The following is a 19,593-nucleotide window of genomic DNA, read 5'->3' on the forward strand; positions in this document are numbered from 1 at the left end:
TAAATGCAGAATTTCAATTTTTTAATGCATTAAAAATTCAACGGATGAGATTAAGAGATATCTTGATCCTCATCGACGATCGAGATCATTTTGACATGGATCACTCGAACTAGCCGTTGGGAATTTTTCCTTTAAATAGGGTGCTAGGGGTCATTTGAGATCATTCGATCTGTGAGTCTTGCGCTGAAGAAAGCTCTCTTGTAAACTTTTTCTGGTGCTAATAAAGAAAGACTTTGGGGTTGAAATCTTGCTGGTGTTACTCTCCTGAAAGTGTTGTGAGCTATTTTATTTTCTACATAATTTTATTTTCAGCCATTAGTAATAGCTTGATGTAGGGTATTGTTGAACACAGGTATCTTGTTCACTTACTAGGGTTTGAATGGTATTAGAATTTCTTAATAAATGGCAGGTATCTCCATTGCATTTGGGATCTAGTATTGTTTTTCTCTTTTTATTGATGGTTGAAGTGAGTTGTGCAGGAAACCCTTATTGAGAAAATCAGTGGGCATTTGGGGAAGTTCTCAGCTGAACCAACTAACTCCCGCAAAGCACTCTCTTGTAGAGCCCATCCAGTTTTGATTCTGGGTTTATCATTTAGAGTTTATTTCTGAGTTGCATGAGAGTTTTTCCAAAGCATTTCATAGTAAATCTGAAGTTCTGAAAATATTATTGAAGGTTATTGACAAATCTGGCTGTTCAAGAGTCGAAAAGTTGTAAATACTGTAATTGTTTTGCTGATCTAGGGTTTTAGTTTCGTTTTCTGCACATATTATTTTTGGGTGTTTTTCCATTACAGGTTGCAGGGTTTTCTGAAGATTTTCGAGGGTTTGATCAAAGTTATTTTGCTGCTAGGAGTTTATTTTTGTTACAGGAAAAAAAAATTTCTTTTTGGGGCAGGCTGGATTGCTGCCATACCTCAGCTCCCTGCGTCCAATCTGCAAGCAGAAGCATCAGCTCTCCTCCACGCATTTCTTCTAGCTTTTCAATTCACCCGCGTGCAGCCTTCCAATCTATACTTTTAGTCCCCTATTCTGCTACCATTGCCCTCAGCCGCAGCTCCCTCACACTTCAGTCACCTGCGTATCCATCTCTCATCCGTAGTCTATCCTCTCCTCTGTCTGCCCACGCACTCGGCCTTTTTTTTTTTTTACACAACCTGCAAACAAAAAAAAGGGGGGGGGATCAAGACGTTGCCTCTTATACGCTCAGCCTTCAGTATTTTTACACTGCCTTTCACTCCTACGCAGCCTTTTCTGCACGCGCCCATATCTTCTTCTTTTTTCCTAAATCCGCTGCTCCAGCTCACCCGTTGCTAGCCCCGTCGACTTTTCTCTGCGGTTTTTCTGAAAATCCCACGCTGTCTCAAAGCTCTGCGTCATTCTCATCATCCCTTGCCTTTCGCTCCAGCGTTCTCCTTGCTGCCGCCGTCTTGCTTGTTCCCATCCGCAGCCAAACACCTGCCTCTCGCGTGAGGTTTCTCCCATCGCTCAGTTCTTTCACCTCCAATCGCAAAACCTGCCACACGCGTTCCTTTCATCAACTCTGCGCCCACCTGCACACGCAAACAGCTGAAACAAAGCAAAAATTTTGATACGCGTTAGTTTCTTTTTTTTGGGCATGCGTTGGTAAGTTTCCTTTGTTCAAATTTTTTTTTTTTTTTTTTTTTAAACTAGATCACTGTTAGCATAGTTCGAATTATAATTTTTGTTTAGTTTTATTCTTTTAGGTTTTGTTTTTATTTAAATTTTGAATCATAAAAAATAAAAGTTTAAAAAGAATTCATTTTTTTTTAGATTTTAATTATTTTCTGACTTTAGATTTAATAAATTTTTACTTTAGTCTTAGAGTTAGGTTTAAGATTTAAGTTATTTTCTTTAGTTTTTCAATTAGCCTTAACAAACAAACAAACAAACAAAAAAATCTTTTATTTAGATCTTATATCGATTAGTTTAGGATTAGATTTTTTTTTTTTTATCTTTTAGTTTTTGTTATAGTTTAGTTAAATTTTATTTTATTAAAAATTCATAAAAAAATTATAAAATTATAAAAAGCAAAAAGGGTTTCTTTTATTTAGTTTAGATTTTAATATTATTTAGATTTTTTATTTTAAATTTTGTTATTTGAAAAAATATAAAAATATTTTGGGAAATTTTTTGCCAATTTCAGTCTTGGCTCAAGAATTTCTTATGTTTTATCTTTTCTGCTGAGGCTAAAATTTTGATGTGGGAATTAATGTTTAACATGCTTTAATGTTCATTTGAAAATTAACTACATGAATGTGATCTCTGGTTAGCATTTTACGTGGTTGAAGCACTTTATCTTTCGAAATTTTAATTGCTGGAGTATCATTAAGTCATTGAGCATTTATTGATTATCTCGCATTTGGTAAAAGTTAAACTTTGTTTGAGTTGTTTGATGGTAAACGATTGTTGATGAGTTCATATTTCTGCAGCATTTGATAAATAATCGTTTAATCATTTATTTCATAAGGCACTGGTCTATTAATTTAATAAAATCAATTTAGTGTTGGTTTCCCTTCGTGTCTCCCAACCCAACTGGTCCCCAGTTGGTCACGCATTATCCCACAGTGTCTACCCCCCTTAGCCGCGGGAGACAGGCTTAAACGGAGAGATCGGGGATCAGGGTGACAGCCCCCGGTCTGAGCATTGTCGTGACAATCCGTGCGACAACAGGAGGATTCCCCCCTAAGACCACCAATCGTTAGGACATGGGCTCTTGTTAGGCTTTTGGCCAATGTCCATCTCAATAGGTAGAAGGGCGTCTACCCCTCCTCCTCCCACCTTCTAACAGCCATTCCTGATAGCTGGAAAAGATTCCTGTCCACAAACCCTAGAGAGCTCCTGCCAGTCCTCCTCATCAACCCTGATTCCACTGTTCAACTTCCTAGGAGTTTTGTTTAGAATTCCGAGTCTCGTTGGGAAAGAAACACCTTCATGGGATGTATCTATGATGTCAAATAAAAAAACATCCATGCATCATTGGGCTAAAGTTTATATTACAGTACTTTTTCGATAAGTTTTAAATATTTGTTTAATACCTTTAAAATCAACTTACATCTCTATTACAGTTGTTTCCCTTAAATCTACAAACCTGTTTTTCCTTGTATTTTTTTCTGGCTTATACTGACAGATAAGTTCAATGTTTTTACCAAATGTCTTCTGCAGCTGAATTATGGTAAGCAATGTTTGTAAAGCATTTTTCTTTACCAGATCATATTGTTATGCTGGAAAGTTCACCCATGGCATTTGGGTTTTTGGGCCTATCGTGGCCTGAATAGAAAAGCCAGGGCAAAATCTCCAAAATTTGGCTCTCATTTCTTCGTTTATAATAAATCATTTGTCCGTGCAGAGTGAAGTGAGCCTTTTTATAACTCTAGACATTTGCATTGGAACAACAATGGCCTAGAAAATTATCTAAATCCTTGTGACAATTGAACTGCTCATGCTTGTTTTCCAACAGGGAAACAGCACCTTGTTTTAAGGCTGGGCTCCACCTCTACTTACATATCATTGTTAGAACCACAACCTGTCTTGGGCTTAGTTGCTGCAACCAAAAGGGTATCTACTCCATCAAAATTACATTGGACTTGCATCTGGCCTCATGTACTTTGACCTCTTTAAGAAGGGGAGCATGCCTAATCTACTTTGACCACATTAAGAAGGTGATCACAGTTACCATGTTTTGAAGTCTAGGTCATCATCACCACAAGTGCTCCAACTTACCAGTAGACCATGGCCCAACAAACAATTAGTCAAAGACTGTGGTACCAATTATTATGACAGACACCAACATCCTAAGAAAGTATTCCTTATCCTGAGAGCTTGCAAAAGAGTAGGTACTACACTGTAACACAATTTACAGTTGAAATCTGTCTTTGCATAACATTGGTTTCATCTACGAAATAGTTGCAATTCCCATAAATAGATCAAGTAATGACTGAACAGTTTTACAATAGTAGGATTTGCATTGTGTATATGATATTCATTTTTGCGAGTGTTCCAATTTGAATTAGAATGGCGTGCTCCTAATGGTCATGAGTTCCACTAGACTAAAAAATGTCTTCACGATTTCCAAAAACCTATAAATAAGGGTTGTTTATATAAGAACGAGTAATAATGCATTCTTAACCCAATAATGAGTGATTGTTTCATAGTCTAACTAATTTCATTTTCAAATGCTGCTATGTTGAAATTTTTTTCAACAAAGTTACATATAATCCAAAGAAGTATTCAATTATGGTGAAGTTGACATCATCATCGTGCAGCCTTAAGTATACGAGCCGACATTCAGTTGGAGATGTCAGATATTCCAACTTTTGTTGAAATAGATGCTACCGATACCTAACCCTTTGCAGATTAGAAAATGATTCGAATCATGTCTTCCAGCTCATAATTTAAGCTATAGAATAGGCATCATGACAGAAAATGATGAATTTTGTTTGAGTCTAGCAAATTTTAGGATTCTAGCTCTAGAAAACATTGGTTTCACAGGAAATTATAATAAAAGAAATAGCAAGGTTGATCCCAACTCCATAATCTAATGTTTGAGTAGCATAAGAACTGAAAGTAAAAGAATGACTCATGAAATGAAGAAAACTTATAATTGGCAGAAGTATTTTTTGGAAGATTTGTTCATTGTTTAATTTCTTTAGAAGTATTTTTTTGGAAGATTTGCTCATTGTGTAATTTCTTTATTATCGGGAAACTCTATTATGGTTAAACATAAATATGATTTAATTAATTTTGGGACAAAAATATACGATGTCTTTATTTATTTTCAATTTACTTACCATTTTTGGTATTTGCAGGAAAGTGTGACCTTTTCCAAGGAAAATGGGTACATGATTCTCTTGGGCCTTTATATAAGAATGATTCTTGTATATTGACACAAGAACAAAATTGCCAAGGTAATGGAAGGCCAGATAAGGATTATGAAAATTGGAGGTGGCAACCTATGAATTGTGATCTGCCAAGATTTGATGCACACAAGTTTCTGGAACTAATGCATGGAAAAACCCTTGCTTTTGTGGGTGATTCGGTCGCCAGAAATCAGATGGAGTCAATGAGGTGCATACTGTGGCAGGTTAGTTATTACAATCGTCTCTCGTGTTAGATTATAATTCAGATGTCCTTTTATGGTAGATGATAAAATTCTTGCAAGATAGCTATTAAAAATTTCTTGTTGGCTTGCATATGTTTTTTTGTTATATTAATTTGCAATATGAATTTTATATACACAAATGCTGAATTTGTGTTTAATTATTCAAATATTTGCACATGGACTGAATGCTTTGTCAAGTCTAAAGATATTTTTTGATAGAAATCAATATAGGATTTCCTTGCCAACCTTGGATTATGTTCTAATAAATCAGGGTTTACCTATTTGTTAACATTTAAAATCTAAGGTAGATGTATTGTTATGTACCTGGGTGCCTTAGCAGGGACCAGGTCAACTAAAATCTTACTGAATACGCTTAAATGAAACTCTCAACAATCCACTTACCTGTTCATAATGCATTCTAAATGAAATATGTGCAGAATATTACGTTAAGTTTCAACAACTTTGGCAAATAAATTCATCTTGTTGAATCGATTATAATTCACCATATAAACACATCATATAAATATTAATGAACAAATACTTGTATGCACAAATTTGAACATACAAAACAGTTTTGTAGCAGCAATTTATGACCTAGCCATAGGCATCCATTGTAGACACCACCCCTGAGTTGGACCATTAGGCAGTGAGGGTAATGGCATACATATTAGCTATCGTTCGCCACTCTAGACAATGTTGCATGATAAACATGTATACAACCAATATAAATTTTATTTGCATAAATGCTGAATTTGTTTGTTTTAGGACCCAAAGATTTGCACATGGACTGAATGCTTTGTCATGGTCTAAAGATACTTTTTGAAAGAAATCAATATAGGATTTCCTTGCCAACCGTGGAAGACATTCTAATGAATGAGGGTTTAGTTTACCGATTTGTTAACATTTATAATCTAAGGTAGATGTATTGCTATGTACCTGAATGACTTCATTGGCTAGCAGGGACCAGCTCAACTGAAATCCTACTGAATACTCTTAATTGAAACTCTCAAAAATCAACTTACTTGCTCATAATGCATTCCAAATGAAGGATATGGAGAATAATACATTTAAGTTTTAACAACTTTGGCAAATAAATTCATCTTGTGCAATCCATTATAATTCATATAAATATTAATGGCAACTGAATACCTTTTTTTTCTATGTGCTTCATGGACCCCAAAGATCGGTGACCGCTACATCGACGGAATATTTATACTAGGCAGATCCACCGAAGGGATCACTTCCTACTGGACAAACCATGGAGCCTGACCCCAAGAGTGTTGAGAGAATTGAATGCATGACCCTCAATAGCAAAGGTGCTTTAATGACAGGGACTCGACCAATTGAGCTAACCCTTGGGGCTATGGCAAATTGAATACTTATATGCACAAATGTGAATATACGAAATGGTTTCATAGGAGCAATTTATGACCTATCCATGGGCATCCACTATAGACACCACCCCTAATTTGGGCTATTAGGCAGTGAGGGTAATGGCATGCATATTAACTCTCTCTCTTACTCCCTAGACTATGTTGCATGATCCAAACCAAACAATTGCAAATACCATGAATCCCAATGCCAACCAAACAGGAGAAAAATCACACAACAACCTTTACCAACATTGACTCAAGTATTGTTGCATTTACTATAATAATATTGGCATATCATGATGTATCATGAGATTTTCCTGACAATGATAATATCGCCTTAATATATCAGGACATATATAAAAATATTGTTATGTCAATATTTGCTAATATTTTTTATTTTTTATATTTTTTTATTGTCCTTGATATTGTCAATAAGTTATATTTTGGTCCCTCGATGATATATTGTTGACAAGCTAAATGTAACAATGCAATCAACATATTATTATTTCCTCCTTGCCAACACTCTTACTAGCTTGTGTTGAGATTTGTAGCTTGGGAGATACTCCAAACCCCAGGCTAGAGGGTTTCGGAGGAATGGGCACACAAATATGGTTTTTGGGCTTAGAATCCAAGGTTAGGGTTTTGTACCCAAAGGTGTGGGGCCAAAACCATGATGAGAATTGATGACTTTGAACATGGAGGACGTAGGGCATCCTCAAAGGAGCAAGGAGCGATTTCAAGCACTATGAGATCCCTTGTAAAAATGGAGAAACTAATTTTTGAAGGTTGTGTGGGCTAATTGTTCTAGAGAATTCAAGTCGGCCTTGACTTGAGAGAGACCCTTTGATGGGCTAGACGTTGGCCAAAGAGAAGGTATAAATAAGAGATGTTGGAGAATCATTTTCACCGTCCTAAGGAAAAAACATCAAAGGCAGATCTCTCTGGAATATGCCGCAAGCTTCAGGAGGACAAGTAAAGGAGGAAGAGACAATCTTGGGCTACTTTCTCAAGTTGTTTGAGTCGCATGAGGAGCAGATTGCAGTCCGTAAGGAGAGATCCGAGTAGGGCATTCTATCCCTAGTTTGAGGTTGTGTTTCATCTTGTTACAGATTTGAACCCTTAAGGAGTGCCCTAATTGCAGGTCGCAAACCTAAAAGGTGTCTTTGGAGGAGTCGAGAACCTAAACAAGAGGGTTAGTAATGCATATGGGTCAAAGAGTTAAGAAGCCCTGTAGGGAGAGCCTAGCCACAGGTCTTCAAAGCACAAGAGGTCGACTTTGAGGGGTTGTGACTGTAGCTACAGTCAGCCCTAATCAAAGGGTCATGAGTTGCAGGAAAAGGTACATAGGTTGAGGATGTGAGGAAGGAAAATAAAAGCAAATTTGTGTATGGTTTTGGTGGATACTCTCTCTCAACAAAAGGCCGCATGGTTCTGGTCTGCGACAGCTTTGTTTCAGGAAGGCCATAGGGCTGAAAGAGGGTTACAACAATTGGTCGAGTTAGGCTAAGGAACAAGTAGGAGCATGGGTCTTCTAGGAGTGGAAGAGTGAAGTTTTCTAAGCAACATAGGCCGAGATTTTTGGGCTATAGTAGCTGTTATAGGAAACCCTAACCAGGTCAAGAAGTCGCAATCAAATTCATACACAAGCTCAAGGTATGGTGATTTTCCTCCTTGTTTGATGTGTTGCTAAGTGGATGAGGTCCTAGATTAGGACAGTGTTCGAGCAACCAAAAGAGCAAGAGTTAGGAGGGATGTAGTGGCTTGCTCCAAGCCCAAAGTACATCCTCTTGAAGGACTAAGAGGACTGTTAGAAGAGGCAGAAATAGGTGAGCTCAGGACTGATTCTTGAAGGATGAAGAAAGGAGGTCAAGGGAGCATATCACATCAACCCAAGTTCATTGTTGGAGAAGGACATTTGACAGTGATAGGTGGAAACCCTCCGTGCCCTAAGTGTGTCTTCATCAGGCAACACAAGAAGACACTAGTGGGAAGAAAGTCCCTAAGAGTTGTGTCCTTGAAGGACTAAGGAGCAGCTAGTTGGGCAAGAAGTCCCAAAGGAGCTGAGGAGCAGCAGTGGGAAGTTGAGAGTTGTTCACAAATGGAGTTGTGAACAACTCAATAGGAGTCTCGATGTGTTGATGTGTTGAAGGACGAACGATCAACTAGAGAGCAATTGGAGTTGTGTTCAGTGACCTAATGGAGTTGGTTCATTGATAGAGTCAGATTAGAGTTGTTGCAAATTGGGAGCCGAGGGACTAGGCATGTGTGTTCAGGGTACAAGCGAGAGGAGCTGAGAGAACGCACTACATCAGCCAAAGGGTCAGTGTATCTTGGTCGGGCAGTTTGGTTGTCATAGTTGTTGACACCAAGTCCCAGTTGTAGTCTTTGTATTAGTGGATGTATGAGGGCCATTATCCCTGGTACAATAGCCCTAGACAATTGTATTATCAGTTTGTTAATATAACAAATTTGGGCAATTAAAACTTGTAAAAAGTTGTCTATATTTGTGCATGTGTTGATTTATTGCTATTTATTTTTCCACTATGCAAAGTAGTTCGTTGTGATACTTGGAATGGTAGCATCATTGATTGTAAGATTCTAAACTAGACTCCAGTATCGTGGAAAAACAACATGGTATCAGAGCTACTTTGAATGGCCAGTGAATCAGAGTGTGCAAAGCGAAGAAACTCAAAGGGAGCTAAGATTGTCTAGATCATGGAGCAAAGGGTTCAGCGTTCGAAGTACAAGATCAAAAGACACATGTATGCAAGTTGAAGAAATCCCTTTATGGGTTAAAGCAAGCCCCTAGGGCTTGGTATGAGAGGATTGATAGCTATCTTATGAAGCTAGGATTTACAAGGAGCTACGCTGATCCAAACCTATACTTCATGGTTAAAAAGGACATGCCTCTCATTTTGGTCCTTTATGTAGATGATCTCTTTTTGACTGGTATGGACCCTCTCATTTATCAATGCAAGAGGGAGTTGACTTCCGAGTTCAAGATGACAGACCTAGAACTGATGAACTACTTCCTAGGCTTGGAGGTCTGGCAAAAGCCAGGCGAGATTTTCCTTTCTCAAGGAAAATACATTGTGAATCTGCTAGAGAGATGTGGGATGGTGGATTGCAAGTTTGTGTCTACTCCGATGGAACTCAACTTCAAGAAGTTATGTGGAAGTGTTGCTAGGCCCAAATTAGCAAACCCTTCCAAGTATCGACAACCTGTGAGTGCCCTAATGTTCTTAGTAAACTCTCATCTTGACATATGCTTCACTGTGAATACGTTGAGTCAATTTATGGTTGAGCCTCATTACATACATTGGATTGCTGCTAAGAATCTCTTAAGATATCTCTGTGGCACAATCAACTATGGGTTGAGATATACTGTCGAGAATTTGAGGCTACATGGATATACTAATGCTAACTAGGCTGGAAGTGTGGTGGATCGAAAGAGCATGTCAGGATGTTGCTTCTCATTAAGGTCTACTTCGATTTCTTAGATGAGCATGAAGCGAAAATCAGTTGCTCTAAGCACCATTGAGGCCGAATACATTGCAGCTAGTATTCCCTGTTGTGAAGCTATTTGGTCGAGGAAGCTCTTCAGTGAGCTATTTGAGCATGTGTTGGATACCACCGTGATCTATTGTGACAACCAAAGTGGGATTCGCCTTTCGGAGAATCCCGTATTCCACAACTGCTCTAAGCACATTGATATCAAGTACCACTTTATCCAGGATATGGTACAATGAGGAGCAATAAGGCTCCAACACATCAAGGTTGATGAGCAAGTTTCTAACATCCTCACGAAGCCCTTGGGGAAGGTCAAATTCTTAGCCTTCCGAGAGAGACTTGGAGTCGTGGAAGGACCCTCTCATGAGGATTCCGCTTGAGTTGGACATTGAGCTCTAGGAGCTCCTAGGGGCTTAGGGTACTTCTTGGAGCTATGAGCGACCATAGGGTCAGTGGTTCACCTTCCCCTATAGGTGCATTGTGTTGAGAAATCAATGCTAGTAGAATTAGGGTTTGATTTTTCTTTCTTGATAATTACTTGTGAATTATGTTGGCTTCTTTTACTTCTTTATTATATTATCTTTCATCAAGCAATTACAAAATTATGTGTGTATGAAGATCACAAGAACAAGAGAAACAAGATGTAGGCACTCTACCAAGGCAAAACCCCTGTCTAGGGGAAAACCCAGTCAAACTTCTTCCTTCAGTAGTTAAGACGAGATAATCTAAGACACTTCAACCTAGACACAGACCTCCTCCAACCACCAACTCATCCCTTCCTTCCAGCAACTTCGATATTGATCTTCGACCTTGCAGTAGCAACATTTCGACCCAGCAAATCCAAAACTTCGACCTTCCCAGTAGCATAATTTCGACCCAGCAAATCCAAAACTTCAATCTTCCCAACAATAGAACTTTGACCCAACAAATAGCCCAGTAACTTCACATAAAAGAGAGAGAGAGAGATAGCCCATAAACTTCGATTTGCAATCCTTCCTTCATCTCCTTGAACTTTGCACTTTTTCTGCACTTCCTTTATGTGTATCGAACTTGTTGAGTTGATGTCCGTAGATCAAACCGCTCTTGTATATATAACCTTTTCTGTGGGTCGAATTGTCCTCTTGTAGGCCAACTTCATCAGGCAAGGGTCGACTTGGTGTGGTGGTGACAAATTACATTTTTAACTCAATAATAATGATTCAAAAGCCCAAAAAGGGTCTCATTAAATGGACAATGACTCTAATGACTCAAAAACCTAGAAGTCCTCAATGGGGACTTTGACCTATAAAATGATGACCCAAGCATGAAACCCATGCTTTATTAAGTCATTGTAAAAATAATAAAAAAATATTTTTCATTCTTTGACTCAAATATAAATATGAAGACCAAACCTAGTTACATTCTTCAACACTCCCTCTTAACTAATGAGGTATTCATAATTTACACATGTATATACAAGTACAAGGAAGATCTCAAAACACAAGAACTATGAAGAACTTAGGCACACACGGTGCCATGGACTAGATTCCTGACCAGGGCAATCTATCCGAGTGGGACTAAGATGGACTAAAGCTTTCAACCTCTCTAGGTACTGTAACCGCTCAAACTAACAGGGGGGTCCTAGAGGGGCACTTGAGCAAAAATGAAGCTAAAGCCCATTGTCACCATAACTAAAGCTTCCTACTCTTTACGGACTTTCACCAATGGGAGGAGACCCAATATATAGAGAATCACTTATGAAGGATAGATCAGCTAAAATGGGTGTGAAGTGATCTCGGGGACCCTTTCCTAAGGGAGGCTCAAGAATGGGACTTGCTTGCCTTTTAAGCAAGGCACAAGGATTTCTAGAAGGGAATGAGGATTTAAGAGCTAGGTTTGAGAAGTGTGAATTGTAAAGGAGCTTCCAAAACCCTAAAATCCTTGTTGAACTTGGTTTCCCAAGTGGTTTTTGAAGAGTTGACTTTTCAAAGGTATGGAACCACACGAGACCAAGTGGATCCAAGTTAGGTCAAGAGGAAGGAGTTTAGCAACTAATGATAGACTTCACCTAAACAAGGAGGAGAAAGGGATCAAAAAATTGATTTTCAGATGAAGGTACAAAATGATCCCTATGAGGAGCTAGCCTAGGGAAACTTAGAGCAAAAACCAATCTCGAGGCTAGGGCTTGGGAAATCTCACAACCCCACTGTCGGAATTTCCTCAAATTTGGAGGAGGCCTAGGAGAGACACCAACTCAGTTGAGGCCAAGAGATCAAAGTTTTTCTATGGGTGGCTTGTTGGAAAATGATGCCCTAGGAGCCCTAATGTAGCTAGAGCTAGAATAAAGGAGACATGAAGAAAAATATTTCTTTAAGTGATCACCTTATGGTAGACCAATGCCTAATCTTTTAGGGAGATTAGAGTCAAGAAGAATATGAAGATAGACTTTGTTTCTAGGTCAAAGAGGCGCTAAGATCAACTTCACTTGTCATTAGGGCAAAGGAGAGTGACCTTAAAAGCTTTTATACTTCATTTTGCAAGGTGAAGTGGCTTATCAAGATAAATTTAACCATAGAATTATCCCTAGTAGAATTCATTCAACAAACATGGCCCATACATAGAGATATGCTATATAGAAACATAATTCCACAATTTTGCAGTAAATGCATGCAGCGACTAGCCCTAGTATAGCGAAAATCTCATTATCAATGTATGTGACAAAGTAAAAGAATAAATAACATTACTTACATGTAAGAGAATATATACAACCACCAATAAACTTGACAATCAAGAAGCTCCAAGATAAGAAAAGACAATCCATACATCAAAATTCATCCATGCTCCAAAATTTCATCCACCAAGAAGGAATAGCAAAAATCTCAAGAGAGATACAAGTCCAAACCAAGTGATGATGAGAAATGAACTCTCATAATTTGTATTTATACACCTCTAAGGAGTTTGATTTAGCTATTTGAGCCTACATTAGCCCCTAAAATAGAAATAATGTGCAAATAACTAAATTTTGGTGACAAGCCCACCAAACTAGCTCATAAACAAAATAACAAGCCTCTCAAGAGGTCGAGTGATCAAAAATACATACCGTTGGGCTCTCTAAAAAGCCGCATGAAGTCCATAAGTACCATAATGATGAATATGAGTTCCAAAAGTAATGGACAAGGGGTTGGCCCCTTGTTCTCCACATAATAAACCTGTGGTGCTCCCAATGGGTGTGAGGGCACACAAGTGACCTCATGGGTCTCCAAGTAAGTCGAAAATGCCTGTAAATCATCTATAAGGGCTCAAATGATGGTGCAAGTGATGCCACATCAGCATACAAGTCCTGGGTCATTTGCCAAGTGCATGGTACAACTGTGGGGCTGTCTAGGCAAAGGTGAACCAGGTGCATCTTCCTCATCCAATAGGTGAATCTTGAGCAATCTTTGAACATCTCTAGGGATCCATGGAGTGTTGTCTACTGTTGTGGAGGCCCATGGCTCTCAACACATACCCTACATGTGCCAATGTAGCCCTCTGGAGGGTTAGGACCCCATATAGGGAGACCAAACCCAAGATGGAGACCACCTGCAATCTTGCATAAGATCCAATGCATCCCCTAGTCTTCCAATACAAAAATTCTTCAAGGAAATCAAGTAAAGGAGCTTACAAAACATGGACAACAGGTGGGGACTTCATAATGGAATGCCCTTCCATAATGGGCTTTGGCATGTGCCAATTGGCAATGTCTCCAAGCTCCAAGTGGGGTTAACCAAGTATTCTATTAGGTGGTTTCTACTTCTAAAGGGGATAGTATGTCAAAGGCACATCCTTTAAAAAGGTGGTGGCATGTGATGGAGAGATGAATGGAATAGGGAATGAAAGGGGCAGCCCTAGGTCACATGCTGGGGTACAAGGGTTAACTAATACAAGGGAAGCCCACACTTGGGTATATAATGTATAGGAGGGAGCAATCATGGTACATGAGGTGCCTCCGCCTTGATTTTCCCACCCTTCTTTATATGTCTTTTTCCTTTTATGATTTTTCTTTAATTGACTGCTCGGGGCTCAAGGGGTAGGAGCATGATGTGTGAGATATAGCAGTGATACCCCTCTTTGAGGTAGGGTGGTTCACTACCCACCAAGGGTTCCTAAATGATAAAGGAGGCTCACCTAGGACCTGTAGGAACCAGGGTGATGGCCATGATCATGGGGTAGAGCTCATGAATTGGCTTTTTCCCACATACTAAATGTGTTTGTCTCGGCCATATTTTACATTTTGTGGTACATTTTCCTATTGGATGTGGCCAATAATGCTTTTACTTTTCTTTTCAGCTGCATCAACCTCTGGGGCATCATTCTAGGCCTGACCCAAGGTGTGGGCAAGGGGAAGGGGACGGCTAACCCTATGTGGACACAGTGGAGAAATGTGGACCCAGGTAGGAGAAATGATGAGTGGGGTTATAATGAGTGGAAGGGGAGTCATATATATGCATAAGGGAGCGGGACCACACAACCAAAATTAGGGTTTCATATGTATTACCATCCCTAAAGCCCAAGGGTTAGTAAAAGAGATCCCACAAGACTAGGGTTCAAGGTTAACATCCAAAATAGGTTTAGGGGACAAGAGCACAAACTTAGCCCATTCTTTCTATCGAATCCCCCCATTAATCCATGCCTAGAAGTGTCAATGAGAAACAAACTACAATACTCAATTACCAAATGACAAGGGATACCTTTAGGTTCGAGAGGCCCACCTTCAAACATACGATCATGGCAAATGGGTGAGGGACCACATGGCTGGCTCAGGTGGCAGAAAAATGGCACAACGAGCTAGTTGGTGGCTGCAAGGGGCTATTGGCTGCCAGTTGAGGACCATCTTGGAGAAAAAAATTCTCCTAGGGATATCACCCACAAAATGGTGGGTAACATCTGGCTCCAACTGGGACGTGATCTCTCGAGGAAGTGGACGAAGCTACTTGAACAGAAGGTCACAAGAACTCCAACAATCTCTTGGTTACTGTAGATATGTTACCTGCACATATAATAGATGAAAAACACAGGTCATCATGCTTTTGCGGGGTCTCATGATCGCACATGCTAGGATTAGGCCAATAAAATCGACTCATAGAAGTAAAATGCAATTTTTAAATCTAAATGCAGCTAATCTATCATGAGAAATATCATATGACATTAGTTCTAATGTTGAATCAACATGCAATGCATCCTACTCTACCATGCATATGATACAATATCAAGTCTCAAGGAAAGGGGTGATATGACTTAATTTGACCGGCTTGGGCCAAAGTTCGTCGTTGAGTTTAGCAATGTAATAATAGTCCTCCCCAACTTTTCCATGAATCTTGACAGGCATTGGGTCTCTATCAACCAAGACCAAGTCCCCGACCTTATATTCCTTTTAGGCTTCCACTTTCTGCTTGTTTTGGGATTTGGTCGTTTGAGAATGCGGACTTCTTGTGATGGGAGAATAGGAGAAGGCTTCTCAATTTCATGTGTTTCATAGTATGGGATTGGTCCAGGCTTGATCACATGAGAAAGGTAGGTAGGCTCTCTATAGAGGACAAAAGGGGTACCATCAGTTTGTAGGATAGTTGCATATGACAGGTCCATTTGGAGATGGCCTCCAACCGTGGCTCCCCACTTCCTAGATAAGAGCATCCCCCACACATCAGGGACATCTATGACCACAACATCCATGAGAAGCGATATATCAAGGTTCCTAGCCAAAGAGACCTTTAGGTCTTTTATGAGACCTTCCACCTCTACGGGCTTGGAGTTAAAACCACATACCTTTTTGTATGGGCAAGTGATGTTAAGACCCAATTGCTTCATAACTTTTAGAGGCATGATGTTTGCAGAAGCCCCTGAGTCTAACATACAATTGTGTAAGAGGTCATTGATAGCCAAAGTGAGCATAAATGGTTCATACCTAGGGTTTCGGTCAGGAATATGAATGTTTTGTAAGTCTTCGGGTAATTCTTCTTCCTGGATACCTAGGGACTTCTTGATTTGTTGTTGTTGCTTGGGAAGTTTTGCAATTTCTTTCAAAGGAATAGGTATGGTTATTTTCCCTATGACAACCCCTATGTCAATGTCAAGCTTAGCCTCTTTTCCCTTCTCTTTCTTCTTGATGTTTTCCTTTCTTGGAGGATCCTTTTTTGAATTGGCTTTGGTTGGGGATCCTTCTTGGGAGGAATTTCAGGGGGAGACTCCTTGGGAGGGGCTTGCTTGGGCAATGAGTCTTCTTAAATGGTTCCTTAGAGGTTGCAGCGTCTTTGTTATTTTCCTTTCGTGAGTATTTGATCCCTTTGAATCTTCCCTTGCTATCAAAGTTAAGAATGGATTCTTCCTTTTCTTCCTTAAGGGTGACCTCACTAATGGGAGGGTGTGTGTACGAGCCTCCTAGCAAAATGTTGAAGATGTCGAATTCCACAAGGTTAGCTTGCTCATCAATTTCTTCATCCTCACTTTCTCCCTTCACTTCCCTCATCCTCAGAAGATGAGTCTAGCTCAACAGCATTAGTTGGAGCCAAAGTGTTTGGGAATTGAGACGAGCTTGGCCTATCTTCTTCATTTTTCTTTTTGGGAAAGGGTTTTCCTTTTGGAATATAACTAGATTTTTGGGCCCTTTCCAAGGCAGTGATTTTATTCATGATAACCCTGTCACGTGTGTTGGCTTCTTCAGTAAACTTCTCCATTTTCTTGAGGATGACCAAAGGTTTTCTTCATATTGATCTTTGGATCTTTGCTTCTTGACCTTGGCTTTAGCTCTAAGGTGGTGAGTGACATCCACCTTCGAGATTCATAAGTTTTCCTCAACTTCCATTGCTATCTCTTTGGCTTCAGCCAATGTGGAAGGTTTCTTGTCCCTTAATGCATAGGTTAAGTGGCCACCCACAACTTTTATGAATTTATCAAGGATATTAGCTTCGGAGGGTTTCAAATGATCGGGGATATCCTTGACTACCCTATCAAATTTTTGAATGAATTCTCGTATGTCTTCCCTTCCCTTAGTTATTTGATAGAAATTTTCAATGTTAAAGGTTCCTTGGGCATTGCATGACCATCTCTTCATGAATAGGTCTTTAAAGTCATTAGTCTTCTATGCATGCTGGGGGAAGGCTAAGGTACCATTCTCTTGCTTGTCCTTCAAGCGATAGAGCAAAAAGCATCATGAGCCTATCTTCATCGAAGATCATCCTAGGGGACATCTGCCAATAGAATTCCTCAACAAAGTCACAGGCAATCCAAGTAGCATCCCCTTTGAACTTGGGTAACCATCAGTTATATTTTTCAAGTAATGGTTTGGGATCATCACTCAATTTCAAAGGGGAAAAGACACTAACCCAATGTCTTTCACTTTTGATCATCTTGGGTTGGTCTTGTTTTGGGTCAGTGTTAGAACTAGATGCCATCTTTTGGGAAGGATCACTGACTTTCTCAAATTTAGGGAGAAGGGCGGTTCTAACAGGTGATGGAGTTTGTTCTCCCCTTTTTGCAGCAGCCCTAATTAAAGGAGGAATGTTGTCACCTTCAAGTAAACTAGGGGTTTGGACAATGAATAGAGTTGCCAAAGGAATGCTTATAAATGTTGTTAATGAATCAATTCCTCAATGATTCACTAGGGAGGTAGACCTTCTTCCTCCCTGGAAACGGCGCCAAAATGTTACCGCTCAAACTAACAAGGGGGTCCTAGAGGGGCACTTGCTAGGTTAAGAGCAACAATGAAGCTAAAACCCACTGCCACCACAGCTAAAGCTTCCTACTCTTTACAGACTTTCACTGATGGGAGGAGATCCGATATATAGAGAATCACTTATGAAGGATAGATCAACTAAAATGGGTGTGAAGTGATCTCAGGGACCCTTTCCTAGGGGAGGCTCAAGAATGGGACTTGCTTGCCTTTTAAGCAAGGTACAAAGCTTTCTAGGAGAAGGGGATGAGGATTTAAGGGCTAGGTTTGAGGAGTGTGAATTGTAAAGGAGCTTCCAAAACCCTAAAATCCTTGTTGAACTTGGTTTCCCAAGTGGTTTTTGAAGAGTTGACTTTTCAAAGGTATGGGACCACACAGGACCAAGTGGACCCAAGTTAGGTCAAGAGGAAGGAGTTTAGCAACCAATGATAGACTTGACCTAAACAAGGAGGAAAAAGGAATCAAAGAATTGATTTTCAATTGAAGGTGCAAAATGATCCCTATCAAGAGCCAACCTAGGGAAACTCAGAGCAAAAACAAATCTCAAGGCTAAGGCTTGGGATATCTCACAACCCCACTGTCGAAATTTCCTCAAATTTGGAGGCGGCCTAGGAGAGATACCAACGCAGTTGAGGCCAAGAGATCGAAGTTTTTCTAGGGATGGCTTGTCGGGAAAATGATGACCTAGGAGCCCTAATGTGGCTAGACCTAGAATAAAGGAGAGGTGAAAAAAAATGTTTCTTTAAGTGATCACCTTACGGTAGACCAGTGCCTAATCCTTTGGGAAGGTTGGAGTCAAGAAGAATATGAAAATAGACTTCGTTTCTAGGTCAAGGAGGCTCTAAGATCAACTTCACTTGTCATTAGGGCAAAGGAGAGTGACCTTAAAAGCTTTTATACTTCATTTTGCAAGGTGAAGTGGCTTATCAAGATAAATTCAACCATAGAATTATCCCTAGGAGAATTCGTTCAACATACATGGCCCATACATAGAGATATGCTATATAGAAACATAATTCCACAATTTTGCAGTAAATGCATGCAACAACTAGCCCTAGTATAGCGAAAATCTCATTATCAATGTATGTGACAAAGTAAAAGAATAAATAGCATTAAATTTGTACTTACATGTAAGAGAATATATCCAACCACCAATAAACTTGCCAATCAAGAAGCTCCAAGATAAGAAAAGACAATCCATACATCAAAATTCATCCATGCTCCAAAATTTCGTCCACCAAGAAGGAATAGCAAAAATCTCAAGAGAGATACAAGTCCAAACCAAGTGATGATGAGAAATGAACTCTCATCATTTGTATTTATACACCTCTAAGGAGTTCAATTTAGCTATTTGAGCCTACATTAGCCCCTAAAATAGAAATAATGTTCAAATAACTAATTTTTGGTGACAAACCCACCTAACTAGCTCATAAACAAAATAACAAGTGTTTCAAGAGGTCGAGTGATCAATAATACATATTTTTGGTCTCTCTAAAAAGCATGATGAATTCCATAAGTTCCATAATGATGAATAAGACTTCAAAAAGTAATGAACAAAGGGTTGGCCCCTTGTTCTCCACATAATAAACATGTGGTGCTCTCAAAGGGTGTGAGGGCACACAAGTGACCTAATGGGTCTCCAAGTAAGTCGAAGATGCATGTAGATCATCTGTAAGGGCTCAAATGATGGTGTAAGTGATACCACATTAGCATACAAGTCCTGGGTCATCTGCCAAGTGCATGGTACAAATTTGGGGTTGTCTGGGCAAAGGTGAACTAGGTGCATTTTCCTTGTCCAACAGGAGAATCTTGAGCAATCTCTGAACATCTTTGGGGATCCATGGAGTGTTGTCTACTGCTGTGGAGGCCCATGGCTCTCAACACACACCCTAAATGTGCCAA

At 39.5% G+C, this 19,593-nt stretch overlaps 1 protein-coding gene across 1 annotated transcript in view; it reads left to right on the forward strand.

Annotated features, from left to right (window-relative positions):
* The first annotated feature begins 402 nt into the window (after nt 1–402).
* Nucleotides 403–19,593, forward strand: part of LOC149181029 (protein YLS7-like) — a 77,713-nt gene continuing 58,522 nt past the window's right edge. The window contains exons 1-2 of the mRNA XM_089414067.1: nt 403–409; nt 4,829–5,103. Coding sequence (XP_089270193.1) covers nt 403–409; nt 4,829–5,103 — 282 coding nt within the window. The remainder of the gene's footprint in view (nt 410–4,828; nt 5,104–19,593) is intronic.

The sequence above is a fragment of the Pinus tabuliformis genome, chromosome 3_2 (assembly GCF_031772625.1).
Source record: "Pinus tabuliformis cultivar Carrire ecotype Pingquan chromosome 3_2, CPIR1, whole genome shotgun sequence".
NCBI classification, from domain to species: domain Eukaryota; kingdom Viridiplantae; phylum Streptophyta; class Pinopsida; order Pinales; family Pinaceae; genus Pinus; species Pinus tabuliformis.